This window comes from Psammomys obesus, unplaced genomic scaffold (assembly GCF_907164565.1).
Source record: "Psammomys obesus unplaced genomic scaffold, mPsaObe1.curated_primary_1811, whole genome shotgun sequence".
Classification (NCBI taxonomy): Eukaryota; Metazoa; Chordata; class Mammalia; order Rodentia; family Muridae; genus Psammomys; species Psammomys obesus.
The window spans coordinates 9,199,254-9,220,413 of record NW_026591918.1 but is presented as its reverse complement, the minus strand read 5'-3'; the positions used below and the strand labels follow the sequence as shown (position 1 = coordinate 9,220,413).

The following is a 21,160-nucleotide window of genomic DNA, read 5'->3' as shown; positions in this document are numbered from 1 at the left end:
CTTTGGTTCTGAATATTAGAAATTTTCCGGGGAGAGTAGATTTGGGGTACTTTCACGGAACATAAAAAAGTAACTGTAATATGATGAGTGTTAATTTGCTTGACATCAAAAGTATCCTCTAAATACATTCAATGCCAAGAAGAAAAAACAATATTAACTCCTTTACTAAGAGAGAAACAGTTAACATTTCGGTTTCAGTCTGTGTCTGTGTTTGTATATGTGAGCATGCATGTAGTTTTAAATGAAGTACTTTTTACATTTGTTAATTATTGAACCAGGGGCCTCACCATGCTGTATAGGCCAGGCTGGTCTAGAATAATTCTGCTACTTATTCCTACTTACTGCTATTTCTACTTAGTACTACTACCTAGTACTACTTCTACTTACTACTACTACCGATACTTCCTCTTCCTCTTTCTGTTCCTCCTTTTTTCTAGACGGGGCTTCTCTGTGTATCCCTGGCTGTCCTGGAACTTGTTCTATAGACCAGGCTGGCCTTGAGTTCTGCCTGCCTCTGCCTCCTAAGTACTGGGATTAAAGGCATGTAAAGTGTGTGTATGTGTGTGTGTGTGTGTGTGTGTGAGAGAGAGAGAGAGAGAGAGAGAAACAAAGAGAGAGAATGAGAATATCATTAAGGAGGCTTTGAACTCCCTGAACCCAACCAGGCCTTGAACTTTGTGATCCCCTACCTCAGTCCTGGGTATTTAGGATTATAGGTTTGTAGGCCACACGTAGCTAAGAGCTGTTGTTTATTCTCACCCTAGCTTAGTATGTAGAACTGTATATTCTTCATCGTGCTCTGCCTGGGTAGTAAAACACTTATATTCTTATGTTTGTTAAAATTTGCAGTATAAGCTATTTAATGCTTATTCTTCATTCTTACCTTTAGCCTTTTCTCAGCTACTTTACCAGTAATAGCAGGGTGAAGGGGATTTTGTTCTAACCAACTCAGAACATATGTAATCTTTTTTTAATATGAAGAATGTTTCCATCCTTTTCACAGTTTCTTTCTTTATTTCTTCCTTCCCTCCCTCCTTCCTTCCTTTCTTTTTCCTTTTTTTTTTTTTTTTTTAATATTTTGTGTGCATGTGTGCACGCAAGTGACCTGGCATGTTGAGGTAACAGGACAATCCAGAGGTTCTTTCCTTCCGGGCCAAACTCACCCCAGCAGGATTGATAACAAGTGCACTTACCCACAAGCCATCTCACCTGGCCTTCAAATGAGTATTTCTTTGAGAAATAAAATTGAGAACTACCACTCATTTTGCCATTTCCTTAGATTTCCTTAGGAAATATAAAACATCTTCTCTCCATCTCGGAAATAAATACTACAGGCATAAAATTCATTTTGTGTCATTACACTTGGAAGAGTAAGCATCTGGGACGGTGGAGCGCTGTAAGAAAAAGCATTTGCTATCTACATCAGTATTTTTCAACCTTCATAACCCTTCAGCTCCGTAATACAGTTCCTCGTGTTGTGGACACCCCAAGCATAACAATCATTTTATTGCTACTTCATAACTGTAATTTTGCTACTGTTATGAATTGTAATGTAAATATTTTTGAAGATAAAGGTTTGCCAAAGGGGTCACAAGGCACAGGTTGAGAACCGCTGCTTTCCATTATCCATATTTGTGAATTTGGGGACAGTATTTCTCACATCAGATTGGCTCTTACATTTTTTTTAATGTCCGGTTTTTCAAGGAAGATGTGGTTTTCTCTGTGTGTCTGTTCTCTCTCGAATCACCCACAACTACTGTTTGTTGTACATTGGACACTGTTGAATGTTTTATATATTCTCATTTGTAATAATGTTTTTTTTATTCTTATATCAGGCCCTTGATTGTGATTGGTGGTTCTTCTGAAAGAAATCAAGAAACAATGGGTGCCTTCCAGGAGTTTCCTCAGGTATCCGCCCCTAGCATCCAAGCAACAATTAAGTACCACTGAAAGCAAAAACAGTATCTCAGGTGGGGTTTCTGTTGCTGTGATGAAACACTACGACTAAAAGCAGCTTAGGGAGGAAAGGGTTTATTTCCTCATCCGGGAAAGTCAGGCCGAGACTGATGCAGAGGCCCTGCTCCTTACGGCGTATTGGCTTACTCAGCCTGCTTTCTTATCCAGTTCAGGACCACCTGCCCAGGGTGACGGGGCCCAGGGGAGTGTAGGCTGGGCTCACCCAAATCCATTATTAATGAAGAAAATGCCCTATAGACTTGCCTATAGGAAATCTGACTGAGGTATTTTCTCAATTGAGAGTCTTCTTTCCAAATAACTCTAGCTTATGCCAAGTTGGCAAAACAAAACAAAACAAAACCCCAAAACACCTAATTAGCACAAACACAATTTATAAAATATGTAAAAAAATAAAATAAATCTGTATTGCAGGCAAGATAAAGGGGGTAAAGACACTTATCTCCAAGCCTGAACACACGTGATAAGAGAGAGACCGATTTCCACAAGCTGTTCTCTGACCTCTACATGACACTGCATATATAACATATCTATATCAGTGTAATTAAAAGTTTTTAATCTATAAAGTGGAAACAACAAAAAGGAAAAATTGCAACAAGTGTGCAAGGTTATTTCCTGAGCAAGACTGTGTCAGGTTGTGTTAAGAGAAGGCTTAGGGGCTGGAGAGACGGGTCAGCGGTTAAGCTGTTCTGGCAGAGGTGCGAGTGCATCTGACGCCCCCCTCTGGCTCCTCTGGGCACTGCACTCAAATGCACAAACACATGGACAGAATCAAAAAGATCTAAAGAAGTATCTCAGCAGTGACACGATTTAAACTTTTTCATTTTATTTATTTATATCGGTACTTTGCCACAAGTATAGTGCTTGTGAAGGCCAGAAGGGGGCGTCAGATCCCCTGAAACTGAGTCACAGGTGGCTGCATTCTACCCTGTGGGTGATAAGAATCTAATCTGGGTCCTCTGGAAGAGCAACGAGTGCTCTTAGCCACTGAGCCATCTCTCTAGTCCCTAAAACAGATCTGTTTTATTATTGCTAATTACGTGTACGTGTGTGTATGTGTGTGTGTAGGTTTGTGCATATGAGTATGTGCATTTAAGTCCAGGTGCCCATGGAGACCAGAGATGTCAGACCCCTGGAGCTGGAGTTACAGAGGGCTGTGACCTACCTGACGAGTGCTAGGAACCAAACTCAGGTCCTCTGGAAGAGCAGTGAGTGCTGTTTGCCTTGAGCCTCCTCTCTAGTCCCTCCAAAAGTGACCTGATTTTTAATCTGAAATTGCAAAGTCCTCCACATAGTAAGAAAGATGTATGAATTGAAATGGCCTGCAGATATATCCTTCTCCTTTGCAGAAATAGTTAAAAGAAAAAATTTCTTTTTAAAATTATTAGACTTGGTATACATTTATTTTTATTTTAGGAGAAAAGAAAGTACTTGAAAAGTTGAAAAAAATAAATTTGTCAACAAAATGTTGCAGCTTCAAAAATAATTTGCAGAGAGCTGAAGAGATGGTTCAGCAGTTAAGAGCACTTGTACTTGCAGAGGGCCCGGGTTTGGTTCCCAGCACCCACACAGTGGACTCACAGCCATCCAAGACTTTAGTTCCAGGGGGTCTGACGTTCTTTTCTGATCTTCACAGGCACCAGACACATACATGGTGCACATACATATATGCAGCAAAACACTTGTATACACAGAATTAAATAAATAAAAAAATAGTTACTGAATACAAATACGGGAGAGTGAGTGACACTTAACATGAATGCATTGGAGCTACACATGCTAGGCAGATTCTCTACAACTGAGCCATACCCAAGGTTTCATATGAAATTTTATATAATAAACTACTGAAAAATACTACACTTTCATATAACTTAATGGGAAAATTATGTCTTTAGAGTCTTGAAAAACAAAGTTTTATTGGTTAAGTGTAGAGTAACAACAGTGTTTAAATGGTGCTCATATACCCAGAAAAATAGAATTGGTAAGTAATTGAGAGGAAATTTAGAAACAGACATGGGTGCGGTGGCACACACCAGTATTCCCAACAGTTAGGAGGCTGAGGCCGGAAGATCATCAATTTGATACTATCTTAGGCTAGCAAGACCCCATCTCAAAGCAAAACAAAAATTTTGGGTAGGCAGGATAGCACAGTGAGGAAGGGCACTTGCCATCAAGCCCGACAGCCTGGCTTTAGTGCTCAGAACCCACATGGTAGAAGGAGGCTCAGTTCTCACAGTTTGTCTTATCATCTCTTCACTCCACATACACGTATAGTTAAGGTATCTATTGCTGTGAAGAACACCATGACCTGGGAAACTCTTGTAAAGGAAAGCATTTAACCGGGGCTGCCTCAGTTCAGAGGTTTAGTCCATGATCGTCATGGCGGGAAGCCTGGCGACATGCAGGCAGACGTGGAGCTAGAGGGGGAGCTGAGAGTTTTAATCTGGATCCTCAGGCAGCAGGAAAAGAAAGTTACACTGGGCCTGGCTTGAGCCTCTGACATATCAAAGCCCACTCCCTATGACACACTTCCTCTAACTAGGCCACACCTCCTAACTGTGCCACTCCCTATGGGCCTATGGGGGCCAATTTCATGGAGACCACCACATATAGAGAGGAAATAAATGAGTATAAACATTTTTAAAGAAAAATTGAAGTTACCATAAGAATTATATTGATGGGAAGCAGGTAGCATGGCATTAATGCCAACTGTTAAAGTATATTTTCCTAAAAATAATAACAGTGCATTAGATTAAAATAAAAATTAAAACACAGTTTGACTTAAAAACCGAATGTCCTTTTCATATTGGAAGTTATTAAAGCTGGAGGACATGAACATAAGAAGGGTGGCCTTGGTTCTGGCAAGCCTGTGTGACTGGGGCTGTCGTCTTTCCATAGACTTCATACTGAAGGGTCTGAGAAGGAAGCTTCTCCACATTTCTCAGAGTACCCTAGACAGTGCAGAGGCAGAGGGCTCTCAGCTGCCATGTTCCTGGCAGCACAGCAACAGCACAGTAGCCCAAGCGTATGACTACATAGTCCTCGAGGGCACCCGCTGGTTCATGCTGCTCGTTTATACTGGGTGAAAGGTCTGTTGGCTTCCCTTCTGTGTGCACTCTCCAGCAGTTAACGAGCGCCTGGCCTCCTAGGTTGTGGCATGTGGCACGTGCTGGGTGTTACCTTCATTTTTGCCAACCTGAGAAATGGAAATAGTGTGTTGTTTTGAATTGTTTCTAGAATCATCCTGAGGAAGAAATTTGATTGTGATCTGAATGTTTTTTGAGATGATCTCAAAAAAAAAAAAACAAAAAACAAAAAACCCACAAAAGCAAAAGGCACTTTTCAAATCTTGCCTGTAAATGTAATAAGAAGCAATGACGTAAACATTGTCTTCCTTTAAGTGAGCAGTATGATTGTGAGCTGAACTCAAATGATTTTCATGTTCTGCATAGGTTGAAGCTTGCAGATTATACAGCAAGTTCTCTGCCCGGCCAAGCAGCATAGAGCGTATTCCTTTCGTAATTGAGAAGGTACAGTGTCACTGAAAAGCTCTTCTGGGTGTGGGACCCAGCGCCTTGTACTCGCCGAGCACACGCTCTCCTTCAGAGCCACACACCAGCACCGCTGTTTCTGTTCTTACTGGAAAGATAGAAGCATACCCAGACTGAAAAATAACAATGTCAAAAAGCTGTTTACGTTCTAATGTTCACTGCCATTACGTTTAATTATTGAAACAGAGGTAAAGAAAGTTATTTTCGGAAAAAAGTTCTGTAAATTACTTTCTTAAATTATTCTTTTTAATTAAAGCAAAGTAATGACAAATGTATAATAAGCCCCTGGGCAGTAATCTCTTCAGCATTTGCAAAAATATCAGAGCTGCTGCATGTAAGATCATCTTTCTCCAAAAAAAAAAAAAAAAATCATCTTTTAGTTTATTAAATAGCATGCGGTAAATTGTTAGATAGCAAGAGTTTCATGTGAAATGTTATTTTAGCTATTTTCAAACCATGAGTTACAGGATTGATTTGACACACATTATCACGGTTTCTGAGAACTCTGCCCAATGATTAAGTGGGTAGAAGTCTATATTCAGTATAAATAGCAAGCAGAGCCTCATGGGAGCTCTGCAAGTGTAACAGTACATTTCAAAGCCCTTCAGGATCCCTGCCCCTTTTACATGAAAGTATCTTTCAAAATATAGTTAATTTCAATTTTAATTACAACTTTTCTCCAACTAAGAATACCTCAAGACAAATCAGTGCTCATTTTAGACTTTTAAATTAATTTAAGAATAATGTGATAATTGAGATATTAAAAACCTTCTGTTTGTGATAAACACAGGCAGTGAGGAGCAGCATCTACGGCCGCCCGGGTGCTTGCTACGTTGACATTCCTGCAGATCTCGTGACCCTCCAGGAGAATGTGGCTTCTATAAAGTAAGGATTATTCACAGGTCTTCCTTAATTTTGTATTGTCATACTTTTCGAAAGGAATTTATCTAGAAGTTCATCAGTTAATTTCCAAGTGTCTCAATATTTTTTGATGATTTTGAAACCAAACTGAATCCTAGCCAAAGGCTTAGTTCTCTTCATTAAAAAGGTATTACTTAGTAACTGCCTGTGGATTTGATTACTAAATCTAATTCGTGGAACTTTCTGAATTCCTCATTTGAAGTTTTCCACCCAGTAACCCCAGATCTGTATCTATGTGAATGTATGGGTTACTGATGGGCATCTTAGCATAAGCCGAGGGATGAGGTGGAGGACTGTTAAAAACTTGCTAGGACTCAGCATTAGAAGCTATCTCCATAACGTTAATGTTCTCAAGTGTGTTTCTGGAAAAAATACAAAAGTCGCCGTGATATCGTTCCCCTTGATAAAGATGCTGCTGTAGTCCATCAGTTCCCTCAGTGCTATTTCTTTAGTCTTAGGGATAAAATATGCTTTCCCTTCTCTGACATTTTTAGAAAAATCCAGCTATGTAGAAATAATTCTTTTATCTTATTTATGAGTGTGAGTGTGTGTGTGTGTGTGTGTCACTGCACGCCACAGTGTGCGGGGTCTGTGGAGGCTAGGGGCTGAAATTACAGGCAGTTGGGTGCTGGGAACACAGATCAGGTCCTGGAGGAGCAGGAGGTGCTCTTGACCACTGCGCCTTTCCTCCAGCCCAAAAGAAATCTTTTAATTCTAAGGACTGACAGTTTTAACATTTACTACCTGGCCTTTTTATCATGCATGCTTAGTCAACATGTTGACTTTTAGATTGAGGGGTGTTTGAGACTGGGTCTCATTGTAGAGTCCAGGCTGGTTTCAAACTCTCAATCCTCTGCCTTCATTTTCAAGTGCTGGGATTACAGGTGAGCACTACTGTCCCGAGCCTTCATACAGATTATGTATGTTGCATTCTTGTTATAGTTTATTTATTGACCATCGTGACATGCTTCCTGGTTTTAAGTGTGTGTATGTGTGGGGCAGTGTATTTTGAGACAGTGTCTCACTGCAAAGCCTTGGCTGTCCTGGAACTTACTGTGTAGACCAGGTGGCCTCAAACTTATAGAGGTCCATGTGCCTCTGCCTCGCAAGGACTGGGATTAAGGGCATGCATCAGCATGCCACTCATGTTTCATTGTCTTAAAGTTAGTCTTAAATGCAACTTTTGTGGACCTTGTTATTATGGAAATGGTTCTGTAATGGCTACAGACGGAGGTCATTATGTCTAGTGTACTGGGGTAATTTCTATCTTTGAGAATTCAGACACAAGGAGACCTATTATCTGAATATGACAATCAAAATAATACTAAGGAATGGAGGACAGTGAGCCTTAGGTAAGTTAAAAATCTGTAACCTTCGTTTAGAGGTTGATGGCCTATTTTATTGTATGTTCAGATATTTGGATAATATAGATCCCAGTTTTTATTTGTGAGAATAAGTGACCTGTCATAGTGAGGACCTGTTATTCAAAAATACTTAACTATTTAGTAGTTCTTTTTGTAAGGCCTGCTGTGGTGCCTTACTAATTTTACTTTACTAGTGTAATTTCAGCTTAGTAGTGAGTGGAATTGGGAATGGTGAGGTTAAAGCAGCCAGGACCTAGGTGACAGAATACTGGTGCAGTGCATCTTGCCATGTGCCATGTGGAACTTGGTGCAAATGAGATAGTAGTAATACCTTACCTTGTTTTGAAAATCAAATGAGACTAGCTAAAGGGGATGGGAGACGAGGGAAGGAGGGTGGGACTGGGAGGAGTTGAGGGAGGGGGCTTCAATCGGGATATATAATGAATAAATTGTGAAAAAAATAAAGTTAAAAAGAAAATCAAATGAGAATAAATGGTATATAGTATTACATATCAGTTTATTTCTGTTTTAACTCCTACCGTTTTCTGATGTACTGTTCCTGCAGTGGTGCCATTGACCCAGACTTCCTGGCAATGAACTACCTGGTTGACTGACCATTAGCTGATGTTAAGAAATAACTCTTGGTTTGCTAGGTGTCATTAGGACTTGATAGTTGTATAAAAGCAGGTCCTTATCTTTTAGAGCTGCATTTTCAAGCTTTTGAGAATAGAAGGTCCAGCTGGGCACAGTGGTGAACGCCTGTAATCCCAGCACTCAGGGAGGCAGAAGTAGGCGGATCGCTGTGAGTTCAAGACCAGCCTGGTCAACAAAGTGAGTCCAGGACAGCTAAGGCTACACCGAGAAACCCTGTCTTGAAAAACCAAAAAAAAAAAAAAGAATAAAAGGTCTGATTCCTGCAGTGACTGTGAAAAGATTCAGTGTGGGGAGAGGCTGTGTGTGCATGCGCGTGTACCAGTGATACAGATGTGGGGAGATGGTGCTCTCATTGAACTCCACATTGAGCTTATGGAAGTTTTTAAAGATAGCGTCTATGTATCCCATCCTGACCTGGAGCTACCTATATAGACCAGGTTGGCCTCAAACTCACAGAGATCTGCCTTCATCTGCCTCCTGAGTGCTGAAATTAAAGGTGTGCAGCACCATGCCGGGCCAGGTATATAGAATGCATTATCCGTAAAATTTGAAATTTTTACAGTAAAAGTTTTAAAATTAGCCTTTTTGGTTTTAAAGATTTACTTATTCTATGCATGTGAGTGCTCTGTCTGCATGTGTGCCTGCACTCCAGAAGAGGGCATCAGATCCCAATATAGATGATGGTGAACAACCATGTGGGTGCTGGGAGTTGAACTCAGCCTCTGGAATAGCAGCCAGTGCTCTCAACCACTGAGTTGTCTCTCTAGCTCCAACATTATATATGGCTGTCTTAGAACTCACTGTGTAGACCTGGCTGGCCTCAAACTCACAGAGATCTGTCTGCCTCTGCCTCCAGAGTATTAGGATTAGAGGTATGCGCTGCCACTCTCAGCCTAAAGCAGGTACGTGTTGGTGTGCATATGCAGGGTCTAGTGGTCAGAGGACAGTTTGCTGGAATCAGCTCTCTCCGCCCACCAGTCCAGGGAGTGAACTCTGGTCTTCAGCTCATCAGGCTCAGTGGCGAGTGCCTTTGCTTGCTGAGCCACCTCCCAGCCCCTAGCCTCTTGTAATTATTATAACATCATTTTTCTCTCCAGGTACAAGGAGTGCTGCATGCCACCTCCTGTTAGCATGGCAGAAACCTCGGCCGTGTGTACGGCAGCCTCTGTTCTGAGGAATGCCGAGCGACCCCTGCTCATCATCGGGAAAGGTGAGCTGAGAGCTCTCCACTCACAGACGTTGGGAAGGCTGCTTCTCCTCAGACACTGCCTTCACTGTTCTGTGTTACAGCCAAAGCGTTGTAGAGACTCTAGAAAGATCTGCAGAGCTTTAGAAACTCATGCATCCTGCACAGTAGACTGCAGAAGAGGTTTGTTTACTGGTAATGTAGAGCAATTCATGAAAGTGCAGTCTTTGTCCTTCAGGGCAAAGGTCATCCCTACCCACTTGTGCTCAGGGAATTGTAGATAGTATTTTAGTAGGCCTAGAGCATAAAGCAGGAAAGTGACAGCCACAGGAAATACAAAATGCAGGTTTTGTTTAGAGGAAGTTCTTCAGGATAGCTGTTACCATTCATTTTGTTTTCAAGCTGATGTTTATGTAGAAGGAGAGTTTGGGGACCTGGAAGCAAATTCATAGGAAGTATTTGAGGCCCCCGTGCTAAGTGTAACTGAACCATCCAATGGTTTGCATTTCTTGTAGGTGCTGCTTACTCCCATGCAGAGGACAGTATCAGGAGGCTGGTGGAGCAGTGCAATTTGCCGTTTTTGCCCACCCCTATGGGGAAGGGTGTTGTCCCTGACAATCATCCGAATTGTGTAGGTGCAGCCAGATCCAGGTGAGTGGCATTGCAGGCTTTAGCCAGATTTTACACTGGATTAATATTTTTGTGACCTTGATGAATTGAGTGAGGAACTGTAAAAGGCTCATGTAATTTTAAACATACCTGTTTTTGAACTTTTCAGCTTTTAAAGATACTATTGATTTTGTTCTTGCTTTTGTGGTTTTAGAAGAACACCTTCAGTTATTTGTATCACAGTTCTCCTAAACATAGTGTCTCATTATCTCTGGCTACTTTCAAGACTTCTCTTAGCTAGGTGCAGTGGCACATGCTTGGATTCCTTGGAGGCTGAGTCAGGAGGTTATGGTTGGCCAGCATAGTGAAACCCTGTCTCATAATGGAAGAAGAAGAGAGGGATGGGAAAGAGAAGGAATGTAGTTGGGAAGGAAAACCATTAGAGGCTGGGGGTGACTGCTGATCTGCTTCAATGGAAGGAAGAAGGGAAAAGAAATGTGAGAGGAAAGAAAGGGAGGGAGGGAACAGGGTAGTAGCTGGGTCTGGAATAAGTGTATGTAGATGGGCTTTTGGGAAGAAATGGAAGGAGGAGAGGTGAAGGGTGCAGAGTGCTGGGGAGCCATGAATGGGCGTGTGTTGATGAGCTTCATTGAGGAGAGGAAGTTGTTGGGCTCTTACCCAATTTCCGTTTTTTCTGTATTTGTAAAATCTTCAGTTGGAATCCCGCTAACACAGCGTCTGCCTTCTGGTACCTACAGAGTGATGTATTCACAGTACCATCTGTAGACTGCTTGGAATTCACAAAGCAGATGACCCAAACGTAGATGATCAAGTTTCTGAAAATTTGTGAAAACACAGCCTGCTCTGAATTATTTGGACATTTGGTGAAAATGCCTAGTGTATTTTAGAAGCAATTCCAGGTCGAGGATGTAGCTCAGTTAGAGTGCTTACTTAGCAGGCATGAAGTCCTACACTACATAACTCAGACATGGTGACACATGTCAATCCCACCCCTGAGGAGGCAGATGAAAGAATCAGAAGTTCAAAGTCATCCATCTACATAGGAATTTGAGGCCAACCTGGGCTACATAAGACTATGTCTTTAAAAAAAGAATGCAATTCTGGAATCTGAACGGTGCTGCTCCTAGACTTCGGTGAAGTATGCATTCAGATGCAGGTGTAGGAGCTGGGAGTCTGGGGTGCGGCTCAGTGGAGTGCTTGCCTTTCAGGCGTGAAGTCCTGGTTCTATCCCGGCCACACCTGAAAACAAAAACACACCAGGCATAGTGTTGCTCAGCTGTAACCCCAGCATGTGGGAGGCGGAGGGGAGAGGATCACAAGTTTAAGACCAGCTTCAGTTAAAAAGACAGTACCCTATCTTCAAAACAAAGTAACAACACATGTGTCCTATGTGCATGTGTAGGTGTGATGTGGTATGTGTGGGGGTGGGGTACACACTTGCACCCCTGGATGGCAAAGGTGACCTTCGGCTTCTTCTCAGTCACTTTCTCGATTGGTCTTGAGCACAGCCTCAGCACCTGGCTTCTGGGATCCCTCCTCCCCCAGTGCTCAGCTTAGGGGTGTGCACGGCAGGCAGCCCCTCTGTGGTGGGGATACAAACTCAGGGTCTCATGTTCGCACAGCAAGCATAGTGCCCAGTGAGCCGCCTTTCCAGCCTCCCAAAACCTACTTTAGTCTGAGAGGTCAGATTTACTCTAAAAGCTCCAAATTATTTAGACTTTGAAAGTATTTTAAGAAGTTTAGAACAATTCAAATTTAAAAAAAAATTGAAAAATTGTTAAATTGTTTTTTTTTTTTTTTTTCCCAATAGGGCTCTGCAGGCTGCTGATGTGATTGTGCTCTTTGGAGCGAGACTAAACTGGATATTGCATTTTGGACTGCCTCCAAGATATCAGGCAGATGTGAAGTTTATTCAGGTACTCCGAGGGGGCCTGCAGATGTGCTCCGTGCTTTTCAGTCCTCCCACTCAGCCACTGTAAGCTCTGTCTTCTTTGGGCTTTTGTAAAGAACCTTTTGTCTTCATACAAAAATAGATCTTACAAATGATCTAACATAATTACAGGTACTTTTCAAGCCTACAAAGCATCTTGTAGTAATTCTAACCAGAGAAATGTTCAAAGTCAAGTTTCAAACAGTTTGAGAAGCATAATTCGCCTCTTCAGAGTTACAGTGTATTTAAAGATAGAGAAAGAGGGGTTGAGGAGGGTGGTGGATTGGAGTGACACCCTCAGCCTTGGTAGGGGGGTAGATTCTTTTTTAAGATGCTAAAACTGTCAGCCTCTGGAAATCTCTAAATGACTCTGCTTTCAGCTGCCATTAAACTGAATGTCTGGAAAGCACTCTAACCTCTCCTTGTGACTCTACATTGCATGCTCCCAGTGCCCTGAGGACAGAATAGGGCATCGGGTCCCTGGAACTCTGGTTCCTGGTGCTTGTGAGCCTCCATGTGGGTGCTGGGGAGTGAAGCGAGGTCCTCTGGAGGACCAGCTGTGGCTCCTAACTTCTGAAGCCTCGTCAGGCCTTCTTAAAGCTTTGTTTGAACACCATTGCTTGTTGTATTAATTATATTTATTTAGTGTGTGCGTGTGTGCACGTGTGTATGCGCACTGGCATGTCATCACAGGTCCCGAGGGCCAGAAGACGGCCTGTAGGGTGCTGCTGGAGGTGCTTTATCTCAACAGCCTGGTTTTGTTTCTTATTGGTGGCTTTTTCATTTTTGTTTTTGTTTTCAAGACGGAGGGTTTCTCTGTGTAGCCCTGGCTGTCCTGGACTCAGTTTGGAGACCAGGCTGGCCTTGAACTCACGTCAATCCTCCTGCCTCTGCCTCCCTGAGTGGTGGAATTAAAGGCGTGCACCTCAATGCCCGGCTCACAGCAGCCCTTCTTAAAGGTTTTTGAGCACAAACACAGTGGTCTGGAGAGCTGGCTGCTCTTCCAGAGGACCTGGGTTCAGTTCCCAGTACTCACACGGCAGCTCACAGTGACCCGTTACTCCAGTCCCAGAGTATTTGATGCCCTCTTCTGTCCTCTCTGGGTACCAGGCACACGTGTAATACATACACATATGTGCTGGCAAAATACACACACAAATAAAATGTAAAGTAAGTTTGTTCAAAACAGAAGAGCTCAAACATGGCTTGTTCTTCAGACCTTTCTCTTTTTTTAGATTGACATCTGCGCAGAAGAACTGGGGAATAATGTAAGGCCTTCTGTGACTTTGCTGGGAGACGTAAATGCTGTTTGTAAACAGGTGGGAACCTTTCTATGGGTTTTAGTTTCTGGGCATTAGTCCCTCAGTCAGTTCTGGATAAGGTTAGTCTTGAAGCACTTGGTGGCCTGTCTAGTAACATCAATTTTAAACCAGCTTTATGATGAAAACTAACTCTAATTGCAGCTTTTGAACTTGGTAAATTCAGCTCTTTGTGTATGGTTCATATTTGTGGAAGTTACTCATTTTAGAAAGGTGATTTAACATCATAAAGATTTAAGGTCATTCAAACCAGAATTCAGTTAGACAGAATTCAGCTAGCTGAGAAAAATTGCAATATAGATTTTAAAGGACTTAAGCTTGACTTACACGGGGGGGGGGGGGGGGGGGGGGGGTTGGGGGGACCTAACAGTATTTTTTTTCAGGTAATAAAAGAGATGTTACTCTTCAAACTATAATCAGTGACTTGCCCAGCTTCCTCTTTATAGATAATGTATACATTTCGTCGTGGTGGGAGGTATGTGGTCACAGTCACCACTCGATCTTGTATGTTATCTGGAGTGCACAGCACTGAGATGCCGGTGCAGGCCCTGTCACAAGTGCACTCACTTTTCAGCCCTTGTCTGCCGTGTGGCTCACCGTGCTCCCCACTGATCCGCACCTGTTTGTTGCTCACTGCAGGAAGAGGAGCCAGTGTGTGAGCACTGTGAAGGGCAGGGCAGTGTGTCCTCTACCTGCTTTAAGAAGATTTTTATGGTCATTCAAACCAGAATTCAATTTTTAAAATTTTTTTTTTCTTCACAAGTTATTCATTATATATCCTGACTGAAGCTTTGTCCCTCAACTCCCCCAGTCCCACGTTCCCTCCCTCTTCCTTCATTCCCTTCCCCTAGTCCACTGAAGGGGGAGTTCTCCACTATTGCCATCTGTCCATAGCTTGTTAAGTCTCACCAGGACTGCCTGGATCCTCTTCCTCCATGGCCTGGCAAGACTGCAACACCAGGGGCCAGTGATCAGAAAGCAGTCAACTGGGTTCATGATAGAGGCAGCCCCTGCTCCCCTCACTCGGAGATCCACATGAAGACTGAGCTGCCAATCAGCCCCATCTCCACAAGGAGACCAAAAAGCTAAAGGATCTGAGCCCAGGGTCTCCCGCAGACTGATGCACCAGAATTCAATTTTAAGTTACTATGACTCAAGTTTATTTTCAAAAAGGAAAGTTTTTATTTTGTTTTTGTTTTTTAGCTTTTAGAACAGTTTGATAAAACCCCATGGCAGTACCCCATGGACAGCAAGTGGTGGAAGATGCTGAGGGAGAAAATGAAGAGTAATGAAGCTGTGTCCCAGGTAATGTGGGGCCAGTGGAAATTCAGGATCCCTTTTGCTTGGTGCTTTGCTTAGTCCTTCCACAACAGGCGTAGACGGTCTTAGGAAGCACTGTTCTCTGTAAGCTTAGGGATCAAAAAGAATGCTGGGGCACAGCTCCCACAAGGCCCACAAACCAGAAAGTGAGGTAAGAGCTAACAAAGAATGGTTGTGGCTCCGGGAGCAGTGTTGCAGCTGTAATTCCAGCACTCAGGAGGCAGAGGCAGGCGGATCTGAGTTTGAGACCGGCCTGGTGTACAGAGGGAGTCCAGCACAGCCAGGGCTGTTACACAGAGGTAAAAGATGTCGAAGTTTCAGCTATGTAAGTAGCTAAGAAAAGAGTGTGTGCATGCCCATACACATGGTGCACGTGCTGCCGCCACTGTGCGCTCCACCCTGACCGAGACTGCACACTCCTGCAGCACAGCATTCACAGGGCTGTGGTTCCCCAGCTGCTGGGAAGCAGTAGAAGAAAGGCGATCTGACCTTGGAAAGTTACCAGTTCATTTTGGTGCAGAGTAGCACAGTTATATCCCAGGGCAGGTGAGGGTATGGTTATCTGCCCTTAAGATAGCCTTCCTTCAAGGCATGTGAGAGTTCCTTCTTCAAAGTGGGCAGTGTGATCAGCGTATAGTCCACTGCTTCTCACACACACACACACGCACAAACACACTGCCATTTACTTTTGTCTCACCACTCAGAATTCTCACAGCTTTCTTTCACACCTGGCCTCACGGCTCTGCTTCCTAGTGAAGGGTTTGGAGGTTGTCATGAGTTTTGAAGTCACCACTCATCCTTACTGCAATGAGTCAGTCTTGCAGTGTTTGGTGTTTTCTGTTCAAAGTCATTATACATACAGTATTTTCCCCTTGATTGTCAGATGGGATTCTGGGTTGTTTTTCTTTTCTTTTAGTGTTTTGTGTATTCGTGTGTGTGTTGGCTCAGCTGGGCTCGGTATTCAGTCTACACCAGGGTTTCCTCCTTTTTTAATTTAGTTTTATTTTATGTGCACTGGCATTTTGCTCACATACTTACCTGTGTGAGGCTGTCGGATCCCCTGGAACTGGAGGTACAGACATTTGTGAGCTGCCAGGTGGGTGCTGGGGATTGAACCCTGGTCCTCTGGAAGAGCAGCCAGTGAGTGCTCTCAACCGCTAGCCATCTCTCCAGTCCCCAGGTTTCTCCTTTTTAAGTACTTATTTTGTTTTTTGTACTGAGTGTTTGTCTGCATGTGTGTGTGCACCATGTGCGCCAGGGTCAGATGGAACTGGAGTTGTGGACAGTTGTGACCTAGATGAGTGTGCATGGACCCCAGCCTGGGTTCTCTGTAAGAGCAACAAGTGCCCTCTACCAGTGAGCCATCTCTCCAGCCCGGAGACCTGGGATTTCCTCCTGATGGGATGATACATTTGAAGTTTGAGTTAGGCACTTTTGCCCCCTAATTTGTCTGCCTCACAGAGCCAAACATCATAGCAGGATTGATGCGCCTAACTCCGCCGGTCAGGGAAATCTTAGTGAGTGACCATGACTACTGTCAGGAGCCAGTCTCGGCTCTGTTTTCTCAGTACCTCAGGACCCCCTCGGCGAGCTCCTCTGTCTGCTCTAGGGTGTGCAGAGTCTGCTGTGTGCCTTGGTATAACCCTAGCACAGCAGGGCAACACAGGTGAGGTGTGCTGGGACCAGGCAGCCTGGCACTGAGGAAACCCAGGGGCTCCTCTGCGCGCCAGTGGGCATATGGCTGTCTGAAGACACAGCTGCTTTACCGTGTGTGAAAGAAGAGCCAGATTTTCAGATCTTCTGTAATCCTAACATGTTAGTTTTAAATTTAGGGTCATATTTTAGATAAAAATATTCTGAAAAAATACATAGGCAATGTTTTTCTAAGAGTGCACAAGAAAGACTGTCCTGTTTTGTTTAGCCTGGTGTTGCTCAGCCATCTTTTGTATACGACTTCTAGGACATGAGGGATTCACCAGCTTACACATTGTGTCCCAAGCTGGGACTGTAGGCACGTTGCTCACAGAGCAAAGAGTAGCCACTGTGTAGCCACTTGGGACTCTTCTAGCTTACTGTTGGTATTCTTCCCCAGTAACTTTGATAATAGCTTATTGGCGTTGGCGATTTTCATTATGTCCCAATATAATTTAGTGTTTACTCACCTCTATTGTTCTAGGAGCTAGCTTCCAAAAAATCCCTCCCTATGAACTATTACACAGTGTTCTACCATGTTCAAGAACAGCTGCCCAAAAACTGTTTTATAGTAAGTGAGGGAGCAAACACCATGGACATTGGACGAACTGTGCTTCAGAACTATCTTCCTCGTCACAGGTAAGACTCCAAGGAAGAAATGACATTGTGCTTAATTTGAAACCACAGTAATGCTGATTAAGAAAAATATTTGAGAACTGTACATGTCTAGTATATAGGAACATATTTCTCAAGTGTGTTTTAATTTTCTTTAGATTTATTTACTTTATGTGTATAAGTGATTTGCCTGTGTATGTATGTACACCACATGCCTGCCTGGTGCCCTTAGAGATAAGAAAAAGGCTTTTGGATCTGCTGGAACTGGAGTTACAGGCTGTTACAACAGCTTCCACCTGGGTACTAGGAATCCAACTCAGGTCTTCTGCAAGAGCAACAAGTACTCCTAACCTCTGAGCCATCTCTCCATCCCCATATAAGTATATTCTTTTTTGTTGTTGTTTGTTCTTCAAGACAGTGTTTCTCTCTTTCCTAGAACTTGTTCTGTAGACCAGGCTGGCCTACATAAAGTGATCTGCTTGCCTGAGTGCTAGGATTATATAGGGTTTTTTTTTTAAGATTTATTTATTATTTATACAGCTTTCTGCCTTCATGCCAGAAGAGGGTACTAGATATCATTAGAGATGGTTATAAGCCACCATGTGGTTGCTGGGAATTGAACTCAAGACCTTTGGAAGAACAGTCAGTGCTCTTAACCTCTAAGCCATTTCTCCAGCCCGGATTATATAGTTTTAATGCTTCATAGTCCTTGGTATAATGTGATAACTTGAATATTCAATGTTCTAAGAGTATATTTACAGTCACCCAATCAGATGAGTGGCTTTTTTTTTCATGCTGTTTATCCTTGACAAATTAGTTCCGTATGTTTCAAAATTTTTACATTTAAGAAAAATTGTTAATTGTTTTTATAAACCACATAAATATAGACTGAAAGGCTTGTGTTAAATGCACACTGTATGCCATTTATAGGAGAGTTTGATTTTAGCTTTGTTTCTCACAGGCTCGATGCTGGGTCTTTTGGAACAATGGGAGTCGGTTTGGGATTTGCTATTGCAGCTGCTATGGTGGCTAAAGATAGAAGTCCTGGACAGCGGGTCATCTGTGTGGAAGGAGACAGTGCCTTTGGATTTTCAGGCATGGAAGTGGAAACCATCTGCAGGTAAAACAGCCATAAATCATAGCATCTCATTCTCATGAAAATGGAGACTTGCAGGGTCCAGCTGCTTCACCAGCAGGTGTCCTGGAACAGCACTTTGTCCTGGGGTTGCTAGTATAAGTTCTCCTGTGGAAACTCCCACCATAACAGCACAAGGTCTCCACTGGCCCTTACAGCTGTATTCAAGCTACACTGAAACTCTTCTGCTTTGGGGTCTTAGGGTTTTATGAATCATGTTTTGAGACTTTCAAAGCTTTGGTATGTAAAACTGTCAAGATCAAGGGGAAAACCAGGTTTGTCAATGTACTCTGAGGTCCCAGCACTTGGGATTACAGCATAACAAGTTCAAGGTCAGCCTGGGCTACATGAGCCAGTGTATTAAGAGAACAGTGTGGCCTGTTAGGTCTGTATTGACAGCTAATTGACATAAGCCAAAAAGATGATGTATAGAGAGAAGTTAGCCTTTTAGAGGGTGACGTTTCCCGTCTAGCACAGATAGTCACCACGTTCATGTTACACAGTTCTGTCATTCCCACAGCCCTCATAAATTATGTATATGTTTAGAAAAGAAAGCCTACCTTCTTTTTCAGCTTTGTTTTACCTTTGCTATGCTGTTTGCTTGTTGGATGCTCTTTTTCTTTGCTGATCAGGCCGTGCTGTTTTCGATTATAGATGCAGATTAGGTATTGGTTGGCTGTGTCTCTCACAGCATCCAGATGGGTGTTTCTCAGAAAAGGTATTCTTCTTGTAACCAGCTGAAAAAGTTTTTCACCCAAGGGCCGTAGCTAAGAAGACTACCAGCCCTAGTCTTGAATAACAGTCCACAACTGTGATGTTTCTGTCAATGGTTTGGTTATTTTTTTTTTATTAGGATAATAAATGCTGATTTTTCCCTCTATTGAAAAACTCTTCTAGAAAACATCTATTTTAAAGTAAAAATGTCAGTTTTAAGAAAATAAATTGCTTTAGAAGGAATGATCTCTTCATAGTTTACTTTCACTTTAGGTACAATTTGCCCATCATACTCTTGGTAGTAAACAATAATGGAATTTACCAAGGTTTGGATGCTGACACCTGGGAAAAAATGTCAAATTTTCAAGAAGCTGCTACAACGTGAGTAACTCAACAGTGTATGGTCACCTTATGTCAGGTACTTAGTTTGTCTTCTAGAGTTTGCGGTATAGAATATGCTTCCGTACTAGAAGCGTGGTTGGTTGGCAGGCCCTTTAAAGGGCAGAAGCCAACTCTTCATGGTTCCTTTCTATATAGCTGTCCTTGATGGCTTCTAGTCAGGGCTCACTCAGATCAGGATCTGTGATGTCTACACTTGGGTCATAGCTGTGCTGCTGCTTCCACCACACTAGGGAAGATGTCGATGTCGTATTAGTCAAGGCCTCTCGGGGAACAAAACTCACAAGTGTACATAAGAACCTGCCCATCTTAACAGGGGATGTACTAGAGTGGTTCACAGGCTTTGTGCTTGTTTGCTTGTTTGTGCTTTAAAGGGAAAAAGAACTTGTTGGTTTTTGTTTTTTTTTTTTTTAATCTATCCACAGCCAGGCATGGTGGTGCATGCCTTTAATCCCAATGCTCAGGAGGCAGGGATGGGCAGATCTCTTGAGAGTTCAAGATCAGCCTGATCTACACAGCAGGTTCCAGGTCACGCCTGGTTATATAGACCCTGTCTGGAAACAGACAAAGGGAAACAAGCAAGAGCCGGCCAACACCTTCAGTTATTGTTGCATTAACTGTTAGGGTGTTGTCGTTGGCAGCTAGAGCTGCCGGTTTTTTCAGTAATAAAAGACCTGGAAGTCAGCTCGCTCACCAAGGAGGCATGAAAATGCTCAGATGAATGAAGGGATGTCGGGGAAAATTACACGTGTGTTATGTGCTGCTGTTATATAGAGCTGGTCTGGGGAAAAATATGCCCTGTGGGTCAGCTTAAATTGTTTTGCAGATAATCTTGGAGATTTACTTTCTTCAAGAAACTTAAAGATTTTAATTTTATTGACTTAGCAACTTGCTTTTCAGTGTCCCTCCAGTATGTCTCTTGCCAAACTCCCATTATGAGCAAGTCATGACTGCATTTGGAGGCAAAGGGTATTTTGTACAAACACCAGAAGAGCTCCAAAACTCCTTGAGGCAGGCCCTGCAAGACACAAGCAGACCCTGTCTCATCAACATCATGATCGAACCACAGAGTACGCGGAAGGCCCAGGTAAGTTCAGTTACTGAGCAGAAAGCAAGAAATGCATAGTCTCTCGGGACCCCTTCCATGATCCAGAGTTCCTTCCAAGTTTGTTTCTTGTTTTTGGCAGTTTCGTTTGCTTGTTCAACAAGTATTTGTTGAGGTATTGCTATGTGTGCTTGTTTAGAGTAACAAGTGAGCAAAACCAGGCTAGTCCTCACACCACAGAGCTTAGAGTTCAGCAGGGGCAGTGGACAGCGGGGTACGTCACAACTCGGCACGACATGACCGAGCAAGGTGAGTGACCGGAGGGGTCGGGGTTGATGCTCTTAGCAAGCATAAGTGAATAAACAGACTGTGGTTATAGGGAGACTCCTTGGAAGTAGTGCTTCAGCTGACATCAGGACGATGAGTTAGCACCCAGGAGACGGAAAGCTGTACAGGGCTCTGTGTCAGGAGGGAGCAGGCTGCGTTTGAGGAACTGAAAGAAAACAAACTGCTGAGGGAACAGTCAGGATGAGACTGCAGTCCATGGACCTGGGCAGTCGCATTCCACTTAGTTACTGTAACCTCAAATGCATAGTAATGCAGTAGCTACAACAGGGAAATGGACGGCAAATAGTATGCCGCGCAAATCACCCTTCCCTCCTCAGAGTAAGCTGGTTTTCATTCTTCCTTTGTGTACTCTGGTCCTTCCGC

At 43.1% G+C, this 21,160-nt stretch overlaps 1 protein-coding gene across 6 annotated transcripts in view; it reads left to right on the top strand.

Moving 5' to 3' along the window:
* Positions 1 to 21,160, top strand: part of Hacl1 (2-hydroxyacyl-CoA lyase 1) — a 43,410-nt gene that overhangs the window by 6,689 nt on the left and 15,561 nt on the right. For 5 of the 6 annotated variants that reach the window (XR_008720714.1, XR_008720713.1, XM_055612218.1 and 2 more), the window contains exons 5-16: positions 1,836 to 1,908; positions 5,427 to 5,504; positions 6,316 to 6,410; positions 9,562 to 9,674; positions 10,166 to 10,301; positions 12,091 to 12,196; positions 13,446 to 13,529; positions 14,733 to 14,834; positions 17,026 to 17,180; positions 18,118 to 18,276; positions 19,279 to 19,386; positions 20,305 to 20,491. Coding sequence is in view for 4 of the 6 variants with exons in the window: in XM_055612218.1 (XP_055468193.1) it covers positions 1,836 to 1,908; positions 5,427 to 5,504; positions 6,316 to 6,410; positions 9,562 to 9,674; positions 10,166 to 10,301; positions 12,091 to 12,196; positions 13,446 to 13,529; positions 14,733 to 14,834; positions 17,026 to 17,180; positions 18,118 to 18,276; positions 19,279 to 19,386; positions 20,305 to 20,491 (1,396 nt within the window). In the remaining 2 variants the exon portion in view is untranslated. The other variant, XM_055612220.1, reaches the window with a different exon arrangement.